The 27809-nt window shown below is 43.5% G+C and overlaps 1 protein-coding gene across 1 annotated transcript; it reads left to right on the forward strand.

Annotated features, from left to right (window-relative positions):
- The first annotated feature begins 125 nt into the window (after positions 1-125).
- Positions 126-27809, forward strand: LOC124241362 (GTP-binding protein Di-Ras2). Its single transcript, XM_046665099.1, has 2 exons — positions 126-232; positions 26930-27809. The coding sequence occupies exon 2, from the start codon at positions 26966-26968 to the stop codon at positions 27563-27565; it is 600 nt and encodes a 199-aa protein (XP_046521055.1). The 5' UTR covers positions 126-232; positions 26930-26965; the 3' UTR covers positions 27566-27809.

Consider the following 27809-nt stretch of genomic DNA (forward strand, 5'->3'; position numbering starts at 1 on the left):
CAGGCCCACCCGGGCTGGGCGGCGCAGGTGCGCGGGGGCGCGGGGCGCAGGTGCGCGCGGGGCGCGGGGGCGCGGGGCGCTCGGGCGGGCGAGCAGCTGACAGCATCGTCACGGCGGCGCGAGGGAGCGCGCCCCGCCTGCCTCCGGGAGGAGCCCGCATCCGCACAGCCTGCGCTGGCCTGTCCTATGCGAGGCGAGCTCGGCAGAGGCGCGGAGCGGAGTTCTTCCTCAGGTAACCGATGTCCCCTCCTTTGCTGTGGCTTCCCTGCGTCCGCAGTGGGGCACTGACGGCGCTGGCATTCGTGTTCGCCAGCCCTGAAAAGGGATTGCCACTATCTGGGTGGGCGAGTCAGCAAAATAAATATTGGAGTTGGCGAGGGGAAAAAGCTGCATTTCTGTATCTTTGTCAGGGAGTGTGAGCATCTTGATACCTTTGTCTAAAACATGTTCTTTAAAAAAATAACCTATATCTTACACATTGTTTGGGATCCCTTCCAAAACAGGAATTAGCGTTTTAGAAAATTCTATGGTGCAGGTGTTCCTATTAATGTGGAAGTTGATTTGATGGGTTTACGAAAGTCATAAAAAGATGTGGCCGAAAGAAAGATGCGGAGCACGTTAGCCGCTGCTGTCTTGTTCAGCGTGTTTTCCTGCTAGACCGCAGTGGTTCATGGGCTTGGCCGAGACTTGGCTGAATATTCTAATTCTTCTTTTAAAAAAGAATGCGTTTCGTGATATCTACGTGTGTTTCTTCCTGTATCCTTGTTGTCAGAGCAGGATGCAGGAGAGGCACAGCATCCCGTCTTTAGTTGTAAGAATGTGGTTCCCATAGATGACAATGACTGCTGACAGCTCCCGGGCTCACCTGCAAAGCTTTGCTGGCTTCTCGAGTGGTGGGGACCTGCCTGAGTTGTCTGTCCTGAAAAATGCTGTTTTTCTCTTTAAAACTCCAATGCATGCACGTTCTGTGGGGATTTGGGTGACTTCTACACGAGCAGCTCTGTGAATCGTGTTATAGCCATGAACGGTGAAATACAACGTTTGGGATTCAGCGTCTTGGACTGTGCGGTGACACAACTTACCTTCCCTAGGAATTTATCCTACATGTTTGCCTTCTTATCTTTTGAACAATCCCCTTCCATGTGAGAAGATAGTCTTAGCTTAGGGACCTTTTCTGCTTTGAACTAAAAACTTTAAAAATATTCTTTTTAAGGGTGATTTTGTAGGTAACAATAAAAGGCTGGAGCATTTTACATTCCAGATCAGTCCAAATGTGCTGCTTCTCCAGTGGCATTTGGCTTCGAAGAGGTGGAGTGGGAGGGATAGAAAAGGGGAGGATAAAATTAGAATAAATTTAACAAATTTGTGGGGGAATCATACTAGTTTTTCAGTTGTCTGAAATTGCAAATTGTCAACAATTCTGTTTCTGGAAATGCTGGAGGTCCTGTGTGGCGCAGGAAGACCCATAGTTCATCTTATAGAAACAGAAGATGGAAGGCAAGGAAACATTTTCATCTCATTTAACACATGACATTTCATTTGGTATTAGGGATGATGGTCCCTGGGGAACACAGGGAAAGGAGGGGAGAGAGAAAAGTGATTGCCGGCTGTACCACGACACGGCATTGCTGCTCGGTCCTCAGTTCTCTCTGCAGATGGCAGATATATATGCATGGTTATTGCAGAAACCTCCAGAATCTTTTGTTAGAGCTTTAATAGAGTTGTTTCTAAGAGGAGACTCAGAAAACACCCAAATTGAATTCCAAGTTGTGGAAGTCCCCTTTGAGCGTGTGTCTAACAATCTAGCATCCTCAGCCATCAGCAATGCCGCTTCACCGTGAGAGGAGCAGAGAGGGCTTGGTATTAATTGCATGTTGTACACATCCTATAAACCGCACATGACTTTGTGGGAAATGTATTATTTCAGGGTGAATCCTGGCTCTGCTCTGATGCCTGCACATCTTACTGGGAAAGTAAAGCCTTTGGAAAATAAGGGGGGTTCTTTTATCAAAGAGTGTCTCTGTGATAAGAAAAACATATTGTTCATTCTGCTGATTTGGTGGCCGTAGTTGACATATTAGTATATTAGAAACTAGCCTATTGATTTAGACAAAATCCTCATTTTCTCCCAAGATAAATGCAGTAAATTTTTGCAGTAAGGCAAATTTCTTTGTTACAAAAAGAAGCATTTGGTTGTCTGGGGTGAGGCGGTTGCCTGCTGGCTGTTTTAAGTTAAAAGGGCTCGGTGCTGCCCTGTAACTTTCAATTCGGATAACCAGTGTGCCCAATTCCCACTAATAAGGTGGACTGGATCCATCTGTCTGTCATCTATCTACCCATCAACCGTCTATCTTTCTATCTATCATGTATTTCGTATGGGTATTTACAATGGACAGATGTCTCTTTAAAGGCAGACCTGATTTCTATGCCATTAATTGTTTGTGGTTATAATTTTTATAGGAAAATAGCTGTTCTTAATCCAAAGGGAAGGTGATGGTTGTCATGTCACAATTGCTATTGTTCTCTTATAAATTGAATTTACACACGCACGCACATTTAAGGATTAACTTCAAATCATTTCACTGATTTCAAATAATGCTTTAGTTTTTAGTTCATTATGTGGTTGCAAGTCTCTCTTCCTTGACCAGGTTAGTATTCTTTAAAGTACTGGCACAAAGGTCCTCTCGTTCCCTCTCCTTTGCTCTCGCCACCGGCAGATTCCGGAAAGCAAGATTCCTGTAGCTCTCTCTTCAGTGCAGTAAGAGCCTCCCCGTCACTCAGTGCTGTCCAGTAGAAACAACGTGGGAGCCACACGCATCATTTAAAGTGTCCTATAGTCACATCAGAAAAATAAAAGTAAACAGGTAAAATTAATTTTAATAAGTATTTGCTTTAAAACAATACATTAAAAATCACCATTTAAAGATGTAACTAATACAAAATACTATTGAGATATTTTACAATTTTTTGTTAAGTCTTACACTTACAGAACATCTCAGTTTGGATTAGCCATGTTTCAAGAGCTTGATAGCCTGTGTGGCGAGTGGCTGGGGTATTGGCCAGCACGGCTATAGATTAACCTTTCGGCAAAGCAATGTAAGTGCTGAAAAGTCAGGAGTCAATAAATTAAACCACTTGAACATTATTAAAAATAAATATACGAATGCTCCTCAGTTGCTGTAAGACCTGTGTCCCTCCTTCCCTGCCATTAACTAGTGGTACAATTTTGAATCTGTTACTTACGTCTTTATCAGTGAAATAAGAGGATGGGGTCAAATAAGTCCCTGATTCTATGAAGTATAATGAGTGAAGAGACTTAAACACAGGGTCTCCTGTGGCAGAAACAAAGGGGCACTTCTAGGATGGGCGTCACCACTTCGGACCAAGTTTGCTTCAGTCCCGTCCAGTTACAGACGTCAGCAAGTGAGCCCCCAGGTCCCGTTAGCAGTCATTCCATTTCCATATTTAAATTGCTTTATTGGGCAAATAGCAGCAAACATATTGTAAAATCGATAAACAGCTGGTGAGCTAGTATTTACTGGGTGATTGAAGATGCTTCACACATCTTTCCACGTTATCCTTCACTGGTATGTGTGTTTTCGATGTTTCTATCTATTTCAACACCATTGGATAAAGTTTGGAGAAATGTAGTGCTTTATCATTGACTGACTCGTGAATACTGACTCCTTGAAATGCAGAAATGCAGGACCTTAGGGAAAAGGTGTCAGTGTCTCCACCCAGTCCCCAGAGAGCCTCTGTGATCAATGGGTGCTGGAGGGGTGGGTACCATTTCCATCACACGGGCTCTCATCCTGGAAATCACAATGGGAGATTTAAAGAGAGCGGCGTTTTGTATGAAAGGAATTTGTGCAGTGTTTTTCTGAAGCTAATTAGTGTCTGGAAAGTGATTGTTTTTCTGGGGAAATAGGAGAACACAGGAGCTTCCCATTAGGACTTGCCATAATAGTCTCTTTCTCTCCTCCCTTAGCTTCTGAAGCTGGGCTCCAGAAGGGATGCTCCCCAGAGCTCGGCCAGGAGCCCTTGCACGGGGAGGCTTTCCTTCCTATGTCATCTTTACACTCCCATCGTTTTATTGGGGCACTTCTGTGACTTTTGAGTGTGGTGGTTATTTTTGGATGATACTGAGCAAAAAGGGAAAGTGATCAGTGTCCAGGTCCCTGCATCCAGAGCAAAGCCAGGAGTCACTCAGCTCTACAGGAATCCGGCTGGATGGCGTTTTCCTTTTTGTATAAACTTGGACTCATCTCCCCAACTCTACCACCCAGCTGCCTCTCCCAGGGCCCCCAATTACACATACATGCCTAAGATCATTGCCTGCTCGCCTAGGAAATAGTCCCCTGAGATTTAAAGAAAGGGGCCTGTGGACTAGTCCCCTCACTCACAGAGGACTGTGCTTCTCTTTTGATGCCTTTTTGGACTTCTTTGGGTTCTTGACCACAGAATGAATGGGTGAGCACTGCAGACTGCAGAGTGGCATTCCTGTTTTAGTACGATCCGTGTAAGTCTTGACAAGCCAAGAGGAGGTTGCAACTGTTGAATGGTAGAAATGACTGGGTGACGTAGATTTTGAAAAGAACCTAAATTTCCCAGAATATCATGACAACCAAATGTTTGTTTATTTTTGATTTTCCCAGATAGATTTACAGATGACACTCCGTGCATCTCTTCTTCATTCTTCCATACTTTTGAGTGTTAGTTTAAATTCCTCTGAATCTATTGACGATTTCAGATGGAGAAATAAATCAGGTTGTTGGAGCAAATATTTAAACATAAAGAATAAAGTTGTAAATCTAGGAGAATTATGATTTCTTTCACCTGCTCCCAACGGTGTATGAGGGCTATTTCCTCACACCTCACATAGTCCAGTGCATTATCAAATGCTTTGATCCTCTCCAAGGTAACAAGAAGTCTGTTTCTCATTACTCATTTAATTGCATTTATTTGTGTCACATTGAGCATCTTCTCGTATGTTAAAAGTAATTTGCATCTTTGGGATCTGCATGTTCTTCCCTCTGCTCACTTTCCCATTAGTTTACAAGGATGGTATTCATCCTGGGTAAGGCTGTGGGTCTCCACTGTGCTCGGCAGACCTCACCATTCCCTCACCCGGGACAGGGCTGGATCCGCTTGGGCCCCACTGAATCTGTGTCTCCGGGGTTGAACCCAGCAGTCTCAGGTGACTGGTTGCTCACCAACTTTGAGACCCACTGTATTAAGGAAATTAGAACTCATCTGAAATAGGTTGTAAATATTTGTTTCTAGCTGTCATTTGTCCTTTGATGTGGTTTATTGTTTGTTTTTTTCTGAACAGAAATTTAAAATCTCGTATGTAGCCAAATTTAACAAAGTAAAAGTAAAAAAAGTAATTTTGGAGGGCACCTGGTGATCCCTATGAAATTTAAAAAGCACATACTCTTTGATCTAGCAGTTCCACTAATGGGAATTTATTCTACAGATAGACGCAAAAATGTGATGAGGTATTTATGTTTAAGGCTGTTTGTTAATCAAAAAAAGCACTTAGTGAGAAACTGGTTGATAAATGATGAACCAGCTCTCTGGGGAGTCCTATGCAGTTGTTAAAAAGCACAATATGTCGGTGTATGTACTGACATGGACAGATGTACGTGAAACACTGTGGACACTGCACTCCCGTTTGTCTTTCTGGCTTTCTCACTAATTAGCTAGTGGTTGATATCTGTCTCTCTTTGACTTGATACCATTTTGTTAACACCCGACTATGATGCTGCTTCCTTACCATTGACCGCTCAACTTGTAACTCACATGGTAAATGTTTCATTACCAACCCTCCTTCCCATCCTATTTAGCTCTGGGAAAGAGGCTATTTCTGGTGATTGAGACAGAAATGATATTGAGTAAGTTGCCATTGTGAATTAATGTGGAACGATGAGCCCAACCAAGTTAATACCTTGGAAAAGCATATGACTTTGTCTTTTATTGTTTTGCATTTCCAAACATGAGATATTGTTGATATTTGCACTGGTAACTTTCTTGTGCTATTTTCATTCTTCCATGGACGTTCTAAGAATTTTCTGTCTTGAGATTATCCATCTCTGTCCTTTAGGACAATTCTAGATTCCAGTGAAGCTGTTCCACATGGAAACACAAGCCATGCTGGGGCTCTACAGCCCTGAGACAGCCAGTGCGACCCAACCCTAACTATAGGCCTTGTGCTAATTGGGAACTGTGCTAATTAGAAATCTGTACTAATTGGGAATTGTGAGTCTTTATTTTACCCCAGCATTGAAAGGTGCGTGAATCCTAAGCATTTTCATATCACCACCTTTCCTTCTCCTAAGACCTGCAAAGACCAGCAAAATCAGAGCTCCTACTCCGACTCCAGTCTCCTGTGGCCTGGGCGGTTATTGGTCAGCCTTGTTAGGCCTCTTTGCCCATGGTGTTAGGGCTACATTAAAATAATGACTGAAACACCCTGTGACGTGAGTATGACCCGTGTTTTTCTGCAAGCGGGTGTTATATTGACCACTTGGTCTGGTTGCTGAGGGTGCAGCTTTTGGTGTGGACCTTTTATGAGGCATCTATGACTTTTTTGATGAGTCATAGAACATACACAGTCATTCATTATTAGCTGCCTAACATCATTGTTGCACTTCTTAAATTAATATGATCCCGGTCTGGAAGTTGCTTGGCAATATTGCAGGTCAGCATAAAGCGCTTCCTTCCTCAGTGTTGCAGAGTCAGAGCTCCTGTTCAGTGGTTGCTAGCTTGGATTGGCCTGAATGCCTTTCCCGGCTTCCTAAACCTGAGTTGAAATGCAGGTTCTGCCACTTATCGGCTCTGCAACAGTGCACTGTGGCTTTAACCATCCAGAGTCTAGCTCCCTCATCTGTAAAATGGGGCTATTAATACCTAAATCAAAGATGTTTTGAAGATCAAGCTTGTCTCAACACTTGCTAGAGGGTCAGGATTCCGGGGTGTGAGGGTGGTTGCCATCTGAGCAGCCTCACAACGGTTCCCCTCTCTCCCCGTCTCAGATTTATTCTCCTTTACAACCTGGCGTGAAGCCCAACGGCTCATAGTTGCTCTTTGCTTCTGGATGGATTCCTGGCCTCCAGCGTCAAACTTTCCTCATCTACCTAGTATGCGCACTCTCCAATTAATCTTAAAATATTGACTCTTTTTCTTTACATCTTTCTCTTTGAGCCAGACCCACGGGGACTCCCCATCTCGTATCTGGTTAAATCTGCATTCCTTCTTTCACTAGTGCTCTTTTCCTCTGTTCCTTGCCCCTGCTCATCTCCCCACAGGCAGGTCCGACTCTGTAACTGAATTCACACTGTTTTCAATATGCAAGAGTATCCCCTGCTTGAGATTTTTGTTGTTCTAGACTTGAGCTGTTCATCTGTGTCATGACTCTGGGGGTCCCGGGCTTGACTGGGAGCCTGCTGAGGGCAGGTGTTGCTAAGGACTACCTGATGTTATGTGTCTTTGGGTTCTAGACACATCAGAGGCTACAGCCTTTTATAGCACATTGTGCTGAGTTTCCTAGTAACCACAGAGCAGACACAAATAAATACTCATTGATTAATGGTTCACAGCTCCTGACTGTACGCCCTTGCCTTTTCGCACTCCATCAGCTTCTGACCTCCTGGGTGTTCTCGTTTGCTTAGCAGGGGCATTGGCCCCTAGTTCCGTGTCCTTCCTCAGCCTATGTTCACATGCCATCCAGGGCGACTTTAGTCTTTTTCCTCCGCTCCTCGTAAGGGGCACACCCACAGTCACAGTGAGAGGGGATTTGGTCAGTCCGGGTCCTCTGCCACATCCAGAGGGACAGTGGAGCATCCCTGCCTGACCACAGCATCCTGTCTGTACAGCATGCTTGTTCAACCTCTCCTCAACCCTCGCCCAGAACTTACATTTCATCTTGCCAGCATATTCAGTTATTATCTTCCCATTAACATTTACCCATGCTTATGTCTCTGTATTTCAAAATGAATTTTAAAAAACACCCTCTTTTAAAAATCAAAACTGGATATCCGTCAGCCACCAATTCACAGCCTTTCCTCCCATTCACAACCAAAGTCTCGGGAACGATTTCTGATCTGCCTGTGTGAATTTCTGCATCGCGTGCTCGCTCCTCCGCCTACTGCCGTCCAGCTTCCGCCCGTGGTGCCAGCACAGTGTCTCTTGCTAGTGACTTCCAAGTGCTTCCCACTGGGGGTGCTCTCCAGTTCTCCTTGTGCTTCACTTCTTAGTCCCAGTTCAGGCTGTCGGGCCTCTGGTTTGAAGTCCTCACTGCCCTTGGCTTCCACAGCGGGGGCCGTCACTTCAGGGGCTTCTACCCTGAGGCCATTCCTTCTTTTAATTCTTCGCAGACCCACCGTCTTTCCAAACACTGAATTCTAGAGTCTCCTGTGGCATGTCTGAGTCCCCTGCTCCCTTCTCTTTGTCCTCACAAGCCATCTCATCCACACTCTGGCCTGCAATCCCTGCCTCAACACAGATGACTCCCAACTGTGCATTCTGGGCCCGGATCCTACAGCTGACCCCGGACCATCATCCACCTGCCCGCTAGATGTGAGCCCTCGACGGTCCCAGAGACCCTTTCACCATCCTCCCCCCAGCTGACCTTTGCCCAGCCTTCCCCCAGGAAATGATCTCATCCCATCTCTTCAGTTCCACCGAGTGGAAACCTTGGGAGTTTTCCTTGACACGTTCTCTCTCCACATCTTAACTCCTTCCCTCACCAACCATCACCAGCTGAGCTCCCTCCTGGCTGTCACTCTAGTCCAAGCTGCCCATTTTTGGCCTGATTTGTAGTGCTGGACTTCTCTTGCACTTTCTCTGTTGAGGCCAGGCCCCTTCAGTGGCTGCATGTTGCCCTCCAAAGGTCTATAGGGTCTTGGCCGTGCCTCACTCTCCAGCCTCACCTCACCTTGCTTTCCCCCGTGCTGACTGTGGCGGTCACACCACCCTCCTTCTGACAATCAGAGGCCTCCGGGGATGGAGCCTCAGTCTGTGGAGGCCTCTCCCTCTGTGGCGCCTGCACACGGTCCTGGTCTGGCTGTTAGGAGACATCGCTGGCAGCAGCCCTGCCTGCAACTCTGTCGTGGAACTAGCGGCCTAGGTGTGGTCCACACTCCTCCTCTGTTGTTTCAGCCTGCAGCCACGTCGAGGTCCCACTTAGCCCAATGAAACATATATGGCAACCACAGGTGCATGGCCAGGTAGTGATGACACCCAAGTCTCTGCCCATGTTGCTGTCACCTGGGGCATGTTGCTCAACCTGGCCTTGCTGAGCTGTTCATTAAAGTAAAATACAGATGCCTTCACACACCAATCAGATTCTTAGTCTACACTTCTTATGGGCCGGTGGTGTTCAGGCCCTGGGGAGACAGCAGTGAACAGAACAGATACAGCGCTCTTGTGGAGCTCACAGTAGAGTGGAGGTGAGCACAGATCTTAGAGTCAATTCATAGTATGTCAGAAATGGATCCGTGCTGTGGAGAGAAATGAAGCAGGAAGAGGTTACAGACTCCAGGGTGAGGTTGGGATTGTGAATTCAGTTGGGGTGCTGAGGGAAAGTCTCATTGAGAAAGTGGTGTATGAACATAGGCCTGTGGAAGGGGTAGGGGGAAGAGTGCTCTAGGTAGAGGGAAAAGCCAGTGCAAAGGCCCTGAGGCAGGAGCATGCAGATATGTCCAAGCAGCAATAAGGAGACTAATATGGTTGGAATGGCATGAGCTGAGGGTAAAATAGGAGGAGGGAGGAGAGGGTGCCGGTGGGGGCAGAGTCCTTTAGGTCTCACTCTCAGGGAGACAGGATGGCCGAGGGAGGGTTTTGAGCACAGGAATGACGTGATCTGGTGCCTGGCTGGGGAGATGAGTGGAATGGCTCAAGGTCTGAAGCAAACTGGCGGAGGCTGCTGCAGTGATCTAGGTAAGAGGGGATGGTCGCTTGGAGAGGGTGGGGGCCACGGGGAAGGTGATTCGTGGTTAGGTCTGGACGTGTTTGGAAGACGTCACTGACACACTTTGCTGATGGATTGGACGTGAGGTACAAGAGGACACGGGGGCTTCAGGAGGACTCCACGGGGTCAGGCCTGGACGACTAGAAGGAAAACATCACCACGGACCCAGATGAACACAGTCTACGGGAGTGGTTCGGGTGGTAGAGGGTGATGGTTCCATTTTGCACATGTCTCCAAGGCAGTGGGTGGAGATGTCCGGGAGAGAGGGCCACGTGAGTCCACTCCTTCCCTCCGTCCTCGCCGAGGTCCTGGGACAGCGGGGGTCAGGTCTGTCCCTTCTCTGTGCAAAATCCTCGGTGGCCTCCCGTCCTTCTCACGGTAAAAGCTGCGTCTACCCCTGCCCACCTGTGCCCACTGCTTTGCTGGCCTCATCTACTTTTCTCCCTCCCTGCCTTCTGGAATCCTGCAAGTTCCTAGAACATGTGACACTGGCATCTGTGTTGGCACCTGCTGTTCTCCCTGTGAGGGTCTCTTCCCGCAGGTATGTGGAGTTCGCACTGTCACCCCTCTCAAATCTTTGCTCAGATGGCAGCTTTCCAGGGAGCCCTTCTCTGGCCTCATGTCATCTCTGATGTCCACCACACATTCTCGAAATAGAACTGAAACATATTGCGTTGATGTGTTTTTATCAAATGCGCCCACACCCATGGAAATCCTTCATTTGGGAGACCTTTAAAATGATAAAAAATGTGATTTTTGAGTTTTTGACTGTGCACATAGCTTTTTAGGGATGCGTTTCCTTTCCTTTTGGCAAAATCCTATATTGGTGGAAGCATTTTTATACATCTCTTTTCAAAATGCTCTCTCCAAAGGACAATGGTTTTTCCAAGCAGGTACTGTGTCCCTCCCTTGTCTTTAAAATGTCACCTTTCTATTACTGGGAAGGAGGGAGTGTGCTTATTTTGGGGAAATAGCTGCTCTATGGCAGACTGCTAAAAGCCACCCGCCACACGGAAAATGGCAATGAATTTACCTCAGTTGCTTTCTGTAGAAAAGAAAAACATCACTTGCCTTTTAATTCTGCAACACTTATATTTCCTTTGCTGCGAGATAACTAGTGAACCATTGTGTGTTCAACAATATTTTTGTGGTTGCTTCTCATCTCCATGTGAAATATTGTAAAGAATCTACTATATCTTAAAGGTCTCTTTTACATATTAAAAAATAAATAAAATATCCAAATGCGTGTCCAGTAGTTCCTGCCGACTTTTGGCTTCAGCTTCTTTGCTGCAACAGCTTGCTGGTGAACGACGTGATGCAGTCATTCCCCTCTGGTTGTGTGTCTGTGCTGGTACCACCTCTCCTTTGGTAATTTTCTATGTCAGTCGATATTGCCAACCTCTGAGTGGTTACTCTTACATAGATTTTTCAAAACTTTATTTTGTTTCTTTGAAGAGTTCCTTTATCTTCTCTGGTACAATTTCCTTGGTTGGCCCACAAAAATGTGTTTCAACAGCAGATAATCAGTTAGTATGTGCTAAGTATTTCCGGTGTGTCTGGCCTTGGGATGGAGGCCTTGGCATGCTGGTGAATGTCTCGCACAGGGACGCTGCCTTCGTGGCACTGATATTAGTGGGGGGGGGGGGGGGGGGGTGGAGAGAGAAAATAGGAATAATAGTTAAATACCGAGAGAAGAATATATGTGCTAAAGAATCCTATTAGCTAAAGATAATCATTCTGGCAAATAGATGCTCTGAAGTGTGTTTGGAATATTTATACTTTTGCTCCACTGTTTCGCCAGTCTCTCCCCTGTGTAACTTCTCATCCTGGTTTCCTCGCGTCTGCGGCGTTATTTTCTATTTCTCTTCCTGTAGGATTCTGAGAGAGGAATGCGTTTGAGTTTGTCGTCATGCATGTTGGTGTATTATTTTAAATATTTTACCACAGCGGAAAAATAAGACTTTTCCAGTGGCTTGTGGCTTTTTCCCTTTCGCTATTAATAAGAAGAGGATTCTAAGCACTTTTTAAAAAATCAAGTTTAGTTAAATTTTGTAACATATTGGATTATGTATGACGTGTTGTTAAAGTTTGTGCAAAAAAAAAGCAAATAGAGGTTTGTTTTCATGTCCTAGAGCAGTGCAGACCAATAAACATGCAATATGAGCTGCACGCGTAATTTTGCATTTTCTAGTGACCATCTTTAAAGAAGTAGAAAGACAAAGGTAGAATTAATTTAAATAATGTATTTTATTTTACCCAATGTGTATGAAATGTCATTTCCACTAGTAATCGATATCAAAATTCTGAGTGCGACATTTAACATTCTTTTTTGTGGGAGGCGTTCAAAAGCCCGTGCAGGACGTCGCCTTTGGTTTGGCTGCTTTTCCAGTGGCCGGTGGCCCCCGTACTGGACAGCGCAGTCTCCAGGCTTAGTTTTAAATGCCATGGCTGATAGTGATGGCTTCACGTGACCATTAATACAAGATGAAATTAGGGCCAGGAAGTAGGTGCAGATTTTAATTGGTCTTCTTAGGAAATTAGATTTTTTGGCCTTGTCAGATCAGATTAGACCCCGTTGCTTCCTGTGTCATGTGGATGACAAAGGAGAGGGGCCTGTCTGCTCCACCAGCGCTGCTGATGATGGGGCTCATTGTGCTCACGGATGAGTGTGGGCTTTAATTTGTGCGTTAGTTGTTGCTAACAGTGTTTTCACTTACAATCACGTGTTTTTATTGTAAAATATACATGACATGACATTGACCATTTTCACAATTTCCAAGTGTACGGTTTAGTGGCATCGAGGGCATTGATGTTGCTGTGCAAACAACACCACCACCCAGCTTCATCTTGCGAAACAGAAACTCTGCACCCCTTAAAAATGAACTCCCTGTTCTTTTCTCCCCCCCCAGCACCTGGCAGCCACCATTCTAGTTTCTGTCTCTGTGACTCTGACTACTGTAGGGACCTCGTATAAGTGGAATCGTATGGTATTTGTCCTTTTGTGGCTGGCTGATTTCACTTACTATAATGTTCTCAATGTTCATTCACGTTGTAGCAGGTGTCAGGATTTCCTTTCCTTTTAAGGCTGAATGGTGTTCTCTTATTGTATTGTATGTATGTATTGTATGTCTACGCCACATTTTGTGTATCCATTCGTCTGTCCATGGACACTTGGTTTGCTTCCACTTTTTGCCTGTTGTGAATAATGCTGCTATGAACGTGGGTGTACAAATATCTCTTCAACTATTTCAATTGTATATCTACATGTCAATTGTATATCTATTTTACTTATTTTGGTTATATACCCAGAAGTAGATTTCTGAGTCTTATGGTAATTCTATATTTAATTTTTTCCATAGTGGTGGCACCATTTTAGATTCCTACCAGCCATGCGTGGGGTTCTAATTTCTCCACATCTCCAACACTTGCTCTTTATTTTCTGGGTTTTTGTTGTGATTTTGATAGTAGCCATCCTAGTACGTGTGAAGTGGCACTGCATGGTGGTTTGGATCTGCATTTCCCTGATGATTAATGTTGCCGAGCATCTTTTATGTGCTTATTGGCCATTTGTATATCTTCTTTGGAGAACTATCTATTTAAGTTCTTTGTCCATTTTTTAGTTGGTTGGTTGATCTTTTTGTTGTTCAGTTGTAAGAGTTCTCTATATATTCTGGATATTAGATGCTTATCAGATATATGAAATATTTATCCCATTGGTATATCCTCTTTTAAGTTTCTTGATAATGTCTTTTGTTGCACAAAGTTTTTAATTTTGACGAAGTCCAGTTTATCTATTTGTATGAAATTACCAAGTGGCCTCCTATACCCAAAGCAATTTTGAAAAAGAAGAACAAAGCTGGAGGCTTCACATTTACAGATTTCAAAGCTTACTACAAAGTTACAGTAGATGAAACAGCGTGGTACTCGTGTAAGAATAGGCATATCGACCATTGCAAAGAATTGAGAGACAGAAATCAACCTTCACATTTACAGTTAATTGATTTTTGACAAGGGGGTCAAGACCACTCATGGAGAAAGAATTGTCTCTTTAACGCGTGGTCCTGGGACAAGTGGATATCCACAGGTAAAAGAATGGGTTTGGGTTCCACTCACACCATATACAAAAATTAGCTCAAAATGGATCAACGGCCTAAATATATGAAGTAAAACTGTAAAACTCTTAGAAGAAAACACAGGGGTAAATCTTCATGACCTTGGCTTTGCCGATGGAGTCTTAGATATAACACCAAAAGCAAAATAGATCATGATTGTCTGAAGGAATCGTTTTTAGCCACTTGCCAATTTCGTAAAATTTTAATTAGCTAAAACTAGAAATCCACCTAACCAAGTAGGCAGACACAGTATCGTGTTCCCTGTGCTGACGTTGAAGGAAGGACCCTGGGCTGCGCGTGGAGGCACGGTAAGCTGTCACCCGTGGCACTGAACACTTGTGATGTGCAGTTTCTGTGCTCCATCTGCCTTCATCCTTTGATATTTACAGCCATGTACCGCATAACAAGCTTTCAGTCAATCATGGACCACATGGACGACGGTGGGCCCATAAGGTTAGTACCGTATAGCCTACAGGAGTAGGCGATACCATCTAGGTTTGTGTGAGTGCACTCTGTGATGTTCACACAGTGATGAAACTGCCTGACCACACATTTCTCAGAATGCATCCCCATCGTTAGGCGGTGCCTGGCTGTATTTGCCTGCAGGGTCAGCATGCTGCATTGGGCATTTAGGGTCAGACTTGGTAACTGGTCCTTTTGACCAGGACGATGGTATTGTTTTCATTCACGTGATTTGCCTTTTCATTTCCCTTACCTGCATGGAAAGAAAAGGCATAAAGCAGATAATGGCCAAAATGTAGTCAGGCTCTTGGCCTTCTGAGGTGTCAATCAGTGCATTTTATTTGGCTCTTTAGGATTCTTGGCCATCGAACTTTCTCCAAATGAGGTAGTTTCAGACAAACATCAGTTAGTCTTATTTCTGTGCTTAAGCTGTGGGCTTCTTTGCCTCTCAGTGATGAAACTCTTAGAGAATAATTTATTCTACCCCTTCCATTCCAATAAATTCCCCAGTTTCTCTCCACTTATTTTATTCTTGCAGATATTATGAGTCCTGCAAAGAGTACCTGAGACCCCCCCACTCTGTCCCCACCCCCATATGGGATGGTGGCTCTGTCACCTGGTGAGGTGTGTCACCTGCTTCAGCACCTGCCCTGACATTGCATGGGGGGGTGTCTCCATAACACCACGAAACAAGATTCCTGCAAAAGGATTCTGCTTCTTTGGGGAAAGATGAGCCATGGGTGTTTAACTCTTGTTTATCATCAAGCAAACGCTCCCCACTAACAAATCTTTCATTTTTTCAGTTCAGCTAAGAAGGTACATGAAACAAATCTTTAATTAAATTGAGCTTCTAATTAGATATAAAAGTACACTCTCTTACCTAGAGAACTTATGCTCTGTTGAAAATTGTTAATATCTTTTTAAGATAGCCTTATTTATATTGTCATATCGGTAATACTCTTTATTTTTACTTAAATGAACCATTTACCTTTTATTAGTGGTAGTTTTAAATATAGGCTCTAAGTACCAACTTTAAATAAGGAATTTCTTTAAAGTTAATAAGGTTTAGGTGTTATAATAAAGACAAATCTGTCTGAGGAGACAGCACTGTGGAAAACCAAGGCAGTAACTGAGCAGGGACAGCTTGTTTGAACTTCAGGAAGCACATGTTCCTCTGAGCTCAGGCTGTGATGGGTGATTTTGGCAGGACAGTGCACTAAATTATCAGACTTTTCTAAATGCTCACTCTCAATGAGCTGAATTCTTCCAATCAGTGATTATCCTCTGGTTTCAACTATTTGTTTTTGAAGTGGGTTTGATAAAGGGTGTCTACAGATAAAGATGTGGTTTTACCCAAGGAGTTTCTTCCACCTTGTTCGCATGAATCTGATGTTTCTTCCAAAGGATACTTGACTGGGCAATTTTTGTGACTCAGGAAATCAAAGTCCATTTTCCCTAGAATCTAGGCCTCCAGGCCTGGGATAGCCTCTAATAATTCTGCACACAGTTACAATGCGGAGCGGGTTCCCTCACATGTCCAAAAATTCTCTGACGCCAGCTGGGTGTCCTACACTTCAACCCAATTCTGACCCTGACTACCTGGAGATGGCATCAGATCCCACAGGCTGAGGCCTGTAAGACTCAGTCCCACAAGACTACCCTCCTTTACAGATGCCAGGCGCAAGCCCAGTTGTTACCTGTGCTTCCAGCTGACCAGCTGTAAATTAGAGGTTGCCACGGCCCCTCCTTGGGTTTGATTAATTTGCTAGAGTGCCTCACAGAACTGAGAGAAACATGGTATGTACTAGATTACTGGTTTGTTATCAGAGAATATGACTCAGGAACAGCCAGATGAAGAGATGCATAGGGCAAGGTGCGGGGAAAGGGTGCAGAGCTTCCACGCCCTCTCTGAGCTCCCTAGTCTCCATGTGTTCACCAGCTTGGAAGCTCTGTGAACCTGTCCTTTTGGGTTTTTATGCAGACTTCATCACATAGGCGTGGTTGGTTAAGTCATTGGCCATTGGTGAATCATTCAACCTCCAGCCCCTCTCTCCTCCCTTGACATTGAGGAGGTTGGCGGGGACTGAAAATCCCAACCCTCTATTCATGGTTGTTTCCCATGGTAACCACCCTCTCATCCTTAGGTGCTTTCCAAAAGTCACCTCATTAGCATAAATCATAATATAACAACATAATCAAAACATAACATGGTGGTGGAAAGGGCTTGTTATGAGTGACAGACACCCATTTCACCTTTATGGCTCTGAAGCATTTTCAGGAACTGAGGACAAAAGACCGAATATGGGGCTGGCCCCGCGGCCAAGTGGTTAAGTTTGTGCTCTCTGCTTCGGTGGCCCAGGGTTCGCTGGTTTGGATCCTGGGTGTGGACCTACACACTGCTCATCAGGCCATGCGGTGCTGGCATCCCACACAGAAGAACTAGAAGGACCTACAGCCAGGGTATACAACTCTGTACTGGGGCTTTGGGGAGAAAAGAAAAAGAGGAAGATTGGCAACAGATGTTAGCTCAGAGCCAAACTTCCTCACCAAAAAGCAAACCTTAAAAAAAATAAAGTGCTGCAGAGGGGACAGGCCCTGAGTCCCATCCCCTCAAGACCGTCTAATCTCACAGAGCACTTCCCACTAATGCTAAAAAGAAAAAGACCAAATATAACAAAAGATGCTCCCATTGCTCTTCTAGCTCAGGAAATTCCAAGGGTTTGGGGAACTGTGAGCCAGGAACCGTGGACAAAGACCAAATATACATGAGAAGTATATTTTGGTCATCTGAATGACCAAATATATATATCTTGTGAGTCACAATATTGTATCTCTAACTTCATTTTCAGTATTTAAAATGTCTTATTCTGAATTCTTTATTATAGAACACATTTTTACATTTTATGACACTTTAAGATGGGTAGTTTACTCCCTTTTCTTGATTTTTTCCCCTCATTTGTCTGTCTGTCTATAAGCTTTTTTGGAAGTGCAAGGGCCTGCAGAGATAGTCTAGTCCAAGCAAGTTCAAGAACAGGAAAGAAGAAGGGTGTATTTAAAGTCGTTCCAGACAGCCTTCCTATTCAGGCGCTGGATGGGTGGTGGACAGATCTGTGCACCATCAAGAAAAGCCGCTCTAGCTGCCTCCACGAGCCAACATCATGATTCTTTCACCCGTCAGTGGACAGCCAGAGACCAGCAGGCTTTTGGTAAAACTGACAATGTGAAAGAGAACCAGAGATATCTCGGATAACAGGGCACAGTGGCAAGGAACCTCAGTTGGCCTCTTGTTGAAATTCAGCGTGGTGTCACCTGACCTAAGATGAGAAAGTGCTTCTGCGAAAAAGGAAAAACCAGAGTACAAGGACGGAGATTGAAAATATAAGGGAAAAGGTTCTCGAGAAATCAAGGCTAGGTACAATCTGTCCATCATCTAATAGAGGTTCCGGAATGAGAGAAAAGGTACAGGGGCTGGGATGATGTAATTTTAAAAATAGAAGAAAATTTCCTCAAGCTGCAGAAAACATCAGGTTTCTAACCCTTCCCCCCGCCCCAACTCCCACAATTAAAAAGCAGTTCTAGGGGTGCTCTACCAAAGAGAAGGGGAAAGGCCAACTTTCTTAGGAAGGAAGGAGAATCATACTGGCTTTGGAATTCACATCAGCAACCCTGGATAATAAAGTTAAAGATTAAATAATCCTTAAAATCTGAAGGAAAAAGAATTTGAACTTAGTTTGGCTGCAGAACTGTATCAGTCAAGTGAGAGGGCATGAACCGAGAAATGTTAGCACCATCGAAAAGAGTTTATCAGTCATGTTTATACCAAAACGTAAAATGGATCCAGTGAAGGTGATAAACTGAAATACAAAAATTGGCAACTGAGCATTACTTAGGTAAAAAACAAGCTAAAAAAAATAGGGGAAAAATGGTAAGACCCAAGTGCTGCGGATACAGGAAATTACGCTTCATTCAGCCAAGTTTGATGAAAATGGCCTTTCTTTCTCAGTGTGTCCAGCCCTACTGTCTGCGTCTGCAGTGAAAAATCTTTACGAAATCCTTTTAATGCTGTTTATTGATAGGATTTAGAAACAACCTGCGGACAAAGCACAGAAGGCTTAATTTAAATTTTAGAACAAACTGTAAATATTATGTCTGGAAAAGTTCAACACTGGTATGTGCTTTAAAATAGAGTATAACAAAAATTAGGCAGTGGAAGAAGGTAGTTGTGCTAATTTCATGCATATGGTTCAAAGTCAACAAGTCAAGGCATTAGGATCTATTATGCAAGCAGGTAGCACATGGGTTAAAATTACAATGGCGCACGCTGGGAAACACAGTTGAGTTTCCACTCTTTTCTAACAGTGGTTAATTCTGCTGAAGCAAGGGCCTGGCTGTGGATAAAGAATGTTTTATAATCTCCTTTATTTTTTTTTAATCAAGTACGTGCATTGTGTCATTTTTCATTTGTCGGAAAGTTTTTAAGCTGAGACCACAAGAGTGGTTGGGGTTGGTCTGCGCAGCTCTCATCGGGAGCTTCCTGTGCCTCCACCGACACTTTCGTCTCCTCAGAGACCAACCTGCCATGCGCCTTGTGGATGCCAGTGGCTCCTGCTTTCTCCCAGATTTGCTCCGTCAGAGTTCATCACCAGACCTGTGCAGATGATCTTCCCTGTCCTCAAACCACCCCCCTTTGTACCAATTGTTCCTTCCTTCTTCCTTAATCCCCAGGTTTCCTTAAAGAGAAATCTACACTTCCTGTCTCTCCAGCCATCTTATCAATTCCTCTCACTCTCAAATCCACTGCAAAACGACTTCAACTCTCTTCATGTCCCGCCACGTACCACCCAGCTGAAACTTTGCCAGTGTTTGTCTATCTCCTACTCACCAAAATCAAAGCCTTACTTTCTATTTCTATCATACTTGATCTCTAACAATAGTATTCCTTTAATTGGGGTCTGAGAACAAATCCTATTGGATTTCCCAGTTTTTTATGATTTTTGTAAAACTTGAGATTTCATTTCCATGACGATTTTAAAAGAATAAACTCATTTAGAATGATTTGGACAACCACCTTATAACAGTAACAGTGTGGGGGATCAGAATTTGTCACCCCAAAATGTGTCTCTTTGACTTGATTATTTTTAAGAACAAAAGACTCTGGAAGAAACTTTGACCTTCCCCTGAACTGCCTAAAGGAATTAAGATGGAAGGCCTGTCCCAGGGAGGAACTCTCACCATAGACAACTATAGTATAATGTGAACTAGGTGTGGTAGTTAGGGGGGAACCTAGCAAGGCGCATTTGATCAAGGTCCTCCCCATGCATCATTGTCTTTGCAAGGCATGACAAACATTTGTTTACCAAACATTTGCTTTTCCATCTCCATGTGAACTGCCTTCCTCCCCTTTGAAGTCTTGAATCACCACCCCCAACATCCTCCTTTGTTTTTAGCTGATGATGCTATTTAAGGTGGTAGCTTTGGCCATTTGGGGGAGTTACTCAATTTTCCTGGGTTTCTCCCATCTATACATGTTATTAAATTTGTTTGATTTTCTTCTGTTATTGTTTTTCACATCAATTTAATTCTTAGCCCAGCCAGAAGGACCTAGAAAGGTGGAGGAATATTCCTTTCTCCCCTACAACAACGCAGTGTTCACACCTTTGTAACCACCACCCACAAGAAGATAGGCATTTCCAGCACCCACCAGGCTGCCTTGTACATCACAACTGTCAGCTTCAACCAGGATGTTGCATATATTGTTCAAGGAACAAAGCTGAGCCTGTTCCCTTTAGGCCATTGTTCCTGACACTGGGGTCTGTGGACTTGTTCCTCTGTCTGTGAGTCAGTTTCAGAAGCCATAGACAGTGACATCATATGCAGTGGATTACCACTCCCCCCAGTGTCTCTCTTTTTTTACTTAACAGTTTTATTGAGATGTAATTCACCCAATTAAAGTATACAATGTAATAGTTTTTAGTATATTCACTGGGTTGTACAGTCATCACCACAATCAGTTCTAGAACATTTTCATCGCTCAAAGGAAACCCCATGCACTTTACCAGTCTAGTCGCTTCCCATTTCTCCTCGATGCCCACCCCACTCCATCCCTAGGCAACCACAAACGTGTTTTCTGTCCGTATAGATTTGCAGTTCTGCACATCTCATGTAAATGGAATCATACAATATGTGCGGTCTTTTGTCATTGACTTCTTTCACTTAGCGTATATTTTTGAGGTTCATCTGTACTGTAGGCCATATATGTACTTTATATCTTTTTATTGCTGAGTAATATTTCCTTGTATGGATATACCACGTTTTACTTATTCGTTCATTAGTTGGCAGACATTGGGGTGGTTTCTACTTTTTGGCCATTGTGAATAATGTTTCTGGGAACATTCATATATGATTTTTGTGTGTGGCTATGTTTTCATTTCTCATGAATATATACTTTGGAGAGGAAATTGCTGGGTCATATGGTAATTCTAGGTTTAACCCCCTTAGGAAGTGATAGAATGTTCTCCAAAGCAGCTGCACCCTTTCATATTTAGCCCAGCAGTGCACAAGGGTTCCATTTTTCCGCATCCTTGCCAACATTTGTTATTTTCTGGATTTTGTTTGTTTTTTGTTATAGCCATCTGAGTGGGTGTGAAGTGGTGTTTGCTTGTGATTTTGATTTGTATTTTCCTAATAACTACTAATACTAAGTGTCTTTTCATGTACTTAGTGGCCATTTGTATAGCTTCTTTGGGGAACTGTATATTCAAGTCCTTCGCCCATTTTTTTAGTTTTCTTGTTGAATTGTAAGAGTTCCTTATATATTCTGGAATTAATTCCTTATCAGATATATGATTTGAAGAAATTTCTTCCCATTCTGTGAGTTGTCTTTTTACTTTCTTAATAGTATCCTTTGATACACAAAAGTATTTAATTTGGATGAAGTCAGATTTTCCAATTTTAATCTTGTTGCTCATGCTTTTGGTATCACATTTAAGAAACTATTGCCAAATCGAAGGTCATAAAAATTTAGGCCTGTTATTTTCTTCTAAGAGTTTGATAATTTTTGGTTTTATTGTTAGGTCTTTGATCCATTTTGAGTTAATTTTTGTATATGATATAAGGGAGGGGTTCAACTTAATTCTTTTGTGTGTGGATATCCAGTTGTCCCAGCATCATTTGTTGAAAAAACTTTTCTTTCTCTATGGAATTTTCTTGGCACCCTTGTCCAAAAAATTGACTAAATATGAGAATTTACTTCTGGACTCTGGATTTTTCCGTTCATCTATGTCTGTCCTGGTCCAGTACCACACTATCTTGGTGATGATGTCTTTGTAGTGAGTTTGAAATCAGATAGTATGTGTCCTCCAACTTCGTTCTTTTTTTAATTCAACATTGTTTTGACTATTCTGGGCCTTGTGAATTTTCGTATAAATTTTGGGATCAGCTTGTCAATTTTTGTAAAGTAGTCAGTTGGTATTTTTCTTGGGATTGCATTGAGCCTGTAGTTGACTTGGGGAATATTGCCATTTTAACAATATTAAGTCCTCTGATACATAAACATGGGTGTCTTTCCATTTTTTCATGTCTTCAGTTTATTTCAACAATATTTTGTGATTTTCAGAGTGTACGTTTTGTACTTCTTTGTTAAATTATTCCTAAATATCTTATTCTTTTGATGATATCGTAAATGGAATTGGTTTCTTAATTTGACTTTCAGATTGTTCACTGGAAGTGTGTAGAGATACGATACAACTGATTTTTTATATGGATGTTGTATTCTGAAAACTTGCCGAGCTAGTTTATTAGTTCTAATAGTTTTTTAGTGGATTCCTTAGGATATTCTATCTACAAGGTGGTGTCATCTGCAATGGAGATAGTTTTATTTCTTCTTTTCCTTTTATAGAGGTAGATGCCTTTTATATCATTCCCTTGCCTAAATCTCCTGATTAAAACCTCCAGTAAAATGTTGAATAGAAGCTGCAAGAGTGGACAGTCTTGTCTTTTTCCTGATCTTAGGGAGAAAACATTCAGTCTTTCACTGTTAAGTGTTATGTTGGCTGCAGGTTTTTCATTACGTGCCCTTTATCTGGTTGAAGAAGTTTCCTTTTATTGCTGGTTTAAGTTTATTATTTTTTTTTATCATGATCGGGTGCTGAATTTTGTCATTTTTTTTCTTTTTGTATCTACGGAGATCATGTTGTCTTTTATTTTATTGATATATTGTGTTATATTAATTTTTGGATGTTACACCAGCTTTGCCTTCCCAGGATAAATCCCACTTGGTTATGATGTATAATACTGTTTACGTACTGATGGATTCAATTTCCTAGTATTTTGTTAAGAACTTTTGTATCTGTATTTATAAGAGATACTGGTCTGTAGTTTTCTTGTGATATCTCTGTCTGGTGTTGATATCAGGGTAATATTGGTTTCAGAAAAAGTGAGAAATGTTCTATTCTATTCAGTTTTTTGGAAGAGCTTGTGAAGGATTGGTATTAATTCTTCTTTAAATGTTTGCTGGAATTCACCAGTGAAGCCAGCTAGACTTGGGCTTTTTTTGTGGATAGGTTTTGGTTACTGTCCTGTCATAGGTTTATTCAGATTTTTATTTCTTCTTGAGTCAGCTTTGGTAGTTTGTCCATTTCATCTAGGTTATCTAACTTGTTGGCATATAGTTGGTCATAGGAGTCCCTTATAATCATTTTTATTTCTGTAAGGTCAGTAGTAATGTCTCCACTTTCATTCCTGATTTTAATAATTTGAGTCTTCTCACTTTTTTGTTTGGTTAGTCTAGCATAAAAGTTTGTTAATTTTGTTGATATTTCCAAAGAACTTTTGGTTTTATTGATTTTTCTCTATTGTTTTTCTATTTTTAATTTTAGTAATTTCTGCTGTAATTTCATCTTTCCTTCAGTTTTCTTCCTTTGGGCTTAGTTTGCTCTTTTTCCCTATTAAGGTGGAAGATTAGGTTTCTGATTTGAGATCTCTGTTCTCATTTAATATAGGTGTTTATAGCTATGCTTTCCCTCTAAGCACTGCTTTAGTTGTATCTTCTCAATGTCTTCTTGACATTTTTTGCTCCCTTGGGATTTTGTCACTTTCTCTCCAGTTTTCCCCCCGTCTTTAATGCTGCTTTGTGACCCCCTTTTCTGCCTGGTCCTGTCTGAAAATAGCCAGAGAACTTTGCCCTAGCACCTATACTAAGTGCCTGCCCTTGTTTCATCTCACCAAACCCCACAGCAGCTCTGTGGGGCAAGTGGTGTCATCATCTCCATTTTCTAGCTCAAGCAACTCAAGTGCAGAAACCTGAAGCAATTTGCCAAGTTCTCTTGCTAGTATACATCAGTTCTGACGTTTGGTCTTTTCTCATGCTGCAGGCTTTCTCCATGGGTGATTTTTATTTATCATAGTGCTATTTATGTATGGATGATACCCAAATATTTATCACTAGACTAGACCTCTCTGCTGAGCTTCCAAACTGAAACTCAGTCACCTACTAGATATCTCCACCTATTTGTCTTAAAAACCTGACCCAATCACAGCTCCGTCCTCCTCACTGTCCACCACCTTTTCTCCAAACCTACTTCTCTCTTCTACCTTTTACTTTGATTAATGGTGCCACCACTCACTGCTCTCTCAGCTCTGCCCCCAGATGCCAGTTCTCACCAGCTTTCTACCATAGCTTGAAAATTTGCTCTGTTCCTGCCTTTGTTCCTCTCCATGAGGTCCTTTCTTCTTACTGACATGCCTTCTATCACTTCACCATCTGGCCAATCCCAGCCCTCTGTGAAATCTTTCCTGAAGGCCCCAGATGGACCTAGATGCCCCACCAGTTCTTCTCCTGACTGGTTTATGGCGTTACCACAGCACTTACCAGGTGGGATGTAATGCATCCTTTCCCCTGCGTGTCTGTCCTCCAATGTGGGAGCTTCTATTGGGTAAGCACTGAGTTTGCATAGTCTCTAGAGGATGTTTGTAAAAGCTTGTAAAGTATGAATGATTCTGAGGTGGAAGAATATAGTTCGCAGTTTGGGGAAAACCATTCGAGACCTGAGGATCAGTATGGAGTCATTGCCCCAGGCCTATCCCATACCCTCACATTGAACTTTATGCTCTTCCACCTGCCTGTCTCCTGTGCATCTTTCAGGTTCCTGCTCCCACGCCACCTCCTTAGGGAAGTTGTTCCTGATCCCAGGAGTGATCAAGTTCCTGCAGACCTCTCTTTTGCAGCACTGCTGTGAAGTAATTGATTAAATATTTGTGAAGTTATCTTGTCATGTCTGTCGCTCCACTTGATCCTAGGTCCACGACAATAGAGCCCCTGCCTCTGGTCGCTCCTCTGCACAGTTGTTTGCTGGCTCCTCGCCCAGAACCTGGCCTTTAGAGGAAGCCCAATAGCTATTTCTTGGACCAATGAATAACAGTAGTTATGTGTTCCTCCTTTTTTATGTTTAACGCTTGCTCTCCATCTTTCGGTGGCCAGTTTGGTGATGAAGACACCTTAGCACGGCTGACAACATGTTCACTAAACATAGAAAGAGTGTGAGCTGAAGACCAACAGCTTTTTTGGAGACTTTGGGATACAGAGCTTGTTAAGACACGTTCTCTTCCAGCTAGATGCTCACACTTCAGTCTGCAGCTAAATAACGTAACACAAGCAAGGCTGAGTGAGGACCCTGCCTTCCGAGCACAAAGAGAGGCTCATTCTGGGGATGCAGGGATAAGTTTCAAACCAGACTCCATGTACCATTGCATTTTATAAATGTAGAACGGTCTATCACGATGCTGCACCCTTGAACTGATCACATGATCTCATGAGCATTTAATAGACTGATCAAACTCCCAGGCAGGCTTTCCCACGGTCATTGCTGTTAATGAACTTCCTGACATCTTTCTATGTTCTCTGTTAGCATTGATGCCTCTTCAGTTCCTCAGTAGGTTTGGGATTCCAAAGCACACACAAGAATAGCTGAGTATTTAATCGAGCTGGTTTGGAGGCACATGTACCTGGTGAACCCAGAGAGAAATCAGAACGTGGGCTGTCGCTGTCCTGGGCTTTGACTTGAAGTTCTGTCTGCCAGTAGACATATTCACTGCACACCCATTTCCTTCCATGGCTCATTATGCTTAATAATCGTCACTGGCCTCTGACGATGCCTTTGTGGTACAGGGCCTTTATTACCGTCCCTCGGTCACTCTAAGATTAGAAAAATGGGAGTCAGCACAACGGTTGCCTGGAGAAAATGGATCCCATGCTTCACTTTACCATATTATTTGTCTACTTTGGTTATGAAAATAATTGGATGTTGCTTATTTCTCCACTTTTTTGTGTGTTCTGTGTCCTTCCTTAGCAAAGAAGGAACAGGATGAAAGACGTTTGATCACCTATAGTGAAGAAAGTACCCTCACCCCTTGGGGTAGGTGTGATGTCTCTGATGAAAGGAGACCCCATTATACTCCATTGTAATGACCATTAATAGTTATTTAAACTACTATCTTGGTAACAGGATTCCTATGCTTCTTAAAATAAAGCATCTATAATCGTTTTAACTTTGATGGGTGAAAGGACCCTCCAAGTTTCCTAGTTACTGTCAGCTCTTGCTGCTTGGTGAGACCATGCGCACCACGGCCTGAGTGGCATGCAAGCCTCTGGGAGCAGCCCTCTGTCCTGGCGGGCCAGGTGACAGCCAGCCTGGGGCTTGTGTCCCAGCCTCACCTTACTGCTGTGTGAAGTGGTGGACATTACATTGTTCCCTGATTCCTTCTGTCTCCAGTTTCTTCATTGAGACACAGGAATAATGACACCAGTTCTGCAAGGTGGTGAGGATTTCGTGAGTTAATGTAGACACTGAATAAATGTTAATAGCGTTCTCCTCCTCTCTTCTCCCTCTCGGTACTTATAAAAGAAATCACATATTATTATGACCAGTATATTAGGTGTTCACAGTACTTCAGTTAAAACAATAAAGATATGCTGTGACTGTGTGTGTGTGTGTGTTGGGGGGGTGTTAATTTCCGTCTCCCCATCATCTTCCCTTGATTCTGCCTCCCTTGGGCTGCCTCGGCATCTTTCCCCTGGGCATAGGGTGATGTGTGAGCGAAGATGCTCAGAGTCGTGGTCCAGTAAGGAGAAACAGAATGGTTCCAGTTAGCCACTGAGTAGATCCACTGCCCCGTTAAAAACCCAGTATTGACTATAATGATTGGATTTAGAATTAAAGAATTTTTAAGTGAAATTTGATTGTTGTTATGTTGGGAGAGTGAAAGTGAACTTTATCATTTCAACTTTTTTTGTATGTGTGTGTGCCGTTAAAACAGAGGAAAGCCATCCTTTCCCAGATGTTTTTTTTCTTTTTTACTAATTCTCTCAAACATCTGGTTCCTCTGCTAGGTGCTTCCTGGTTGATAGTTGGAGCCGTCAAGCAACATGCCGGAACAGAGCAACGATTACCGGGTGGCCGTGTTCGGGGCAGGTGGCGTCGGCAAGAGCTCCTTGGTGTTGAGGTTTGTGAAGGGCACGTTTCGGGAGAGCTACATCCCGACTGTGGAAGACACCTACCGGCAGGTCATCAGCTGCGACAAGAGCATCTGCACGCTGCAGATCACTGACACCACGGGCAGCCACCAGTTCCCCGCCATGCAGCGGCTGTCCATCTCCAAAGGGCACGCCTTCATCCTGGTCTACTCTATCACCAGCCGGCAGTCCCTGGAGGAGCTCAAACCCATCTACGAACAAATCTGCGAGATCAAAGGGGACGTGGAGAGCATCCCTATCATGCTGGTGGGCAACAAGTGTGACGAGAGCCCGAGCCGCGAGGTGGAGAGCAGTGAGGCCGAGGCCCTGGCCCGCAAGTGGAAGTGCGCCTTCATGGAGACCTCGGCCAAGCTCAACCATAACGTGAAGGAGCTCTTCCAGGAGCTGCTCAACCTGGAGAAGCGCAGGACCGTGAGCCTACAGATCGACGGGAAAAAGAGCAAGCAGCAGAAGAGGAAAGAAAAGCTCAAGGGCAAATGTGTGATCATGTGAAGGCCCTTCCCGCGGGAGGAGCACTCGCCTGTCCCTGTCGCCTCATCTTCCCCCTCCCGCGTGACACCCACAGTCGTCAGGGTAGCATGTAAGATGCCCACGTGTTAAATATTGCATTTTGACCAAGACGTGCCCTATTGTCCTTAAGAGGGTATTTCACACCACCAACAATAAGCACCCCCTCTCCAGAATCAGGGAACCTCCCAGACGGTTAAAATGAAAACCAACATGCTTGGCATCGGCA

This window comes from Equus quagga, chromosome 6, assembly GCF_021613505.1.
Source record: "Equus quagga isolate Etosha38 chromosome 6, UCLA_HA_Equagga_1.0, whole genome shotgun sequence".
In the NCBI taxonomy this organism is placed as follows: Eukaryota; Metazoa; Chordata; class Mammalia; order Perissodactyla; family Equidae; genus Equus; species Equus quagga.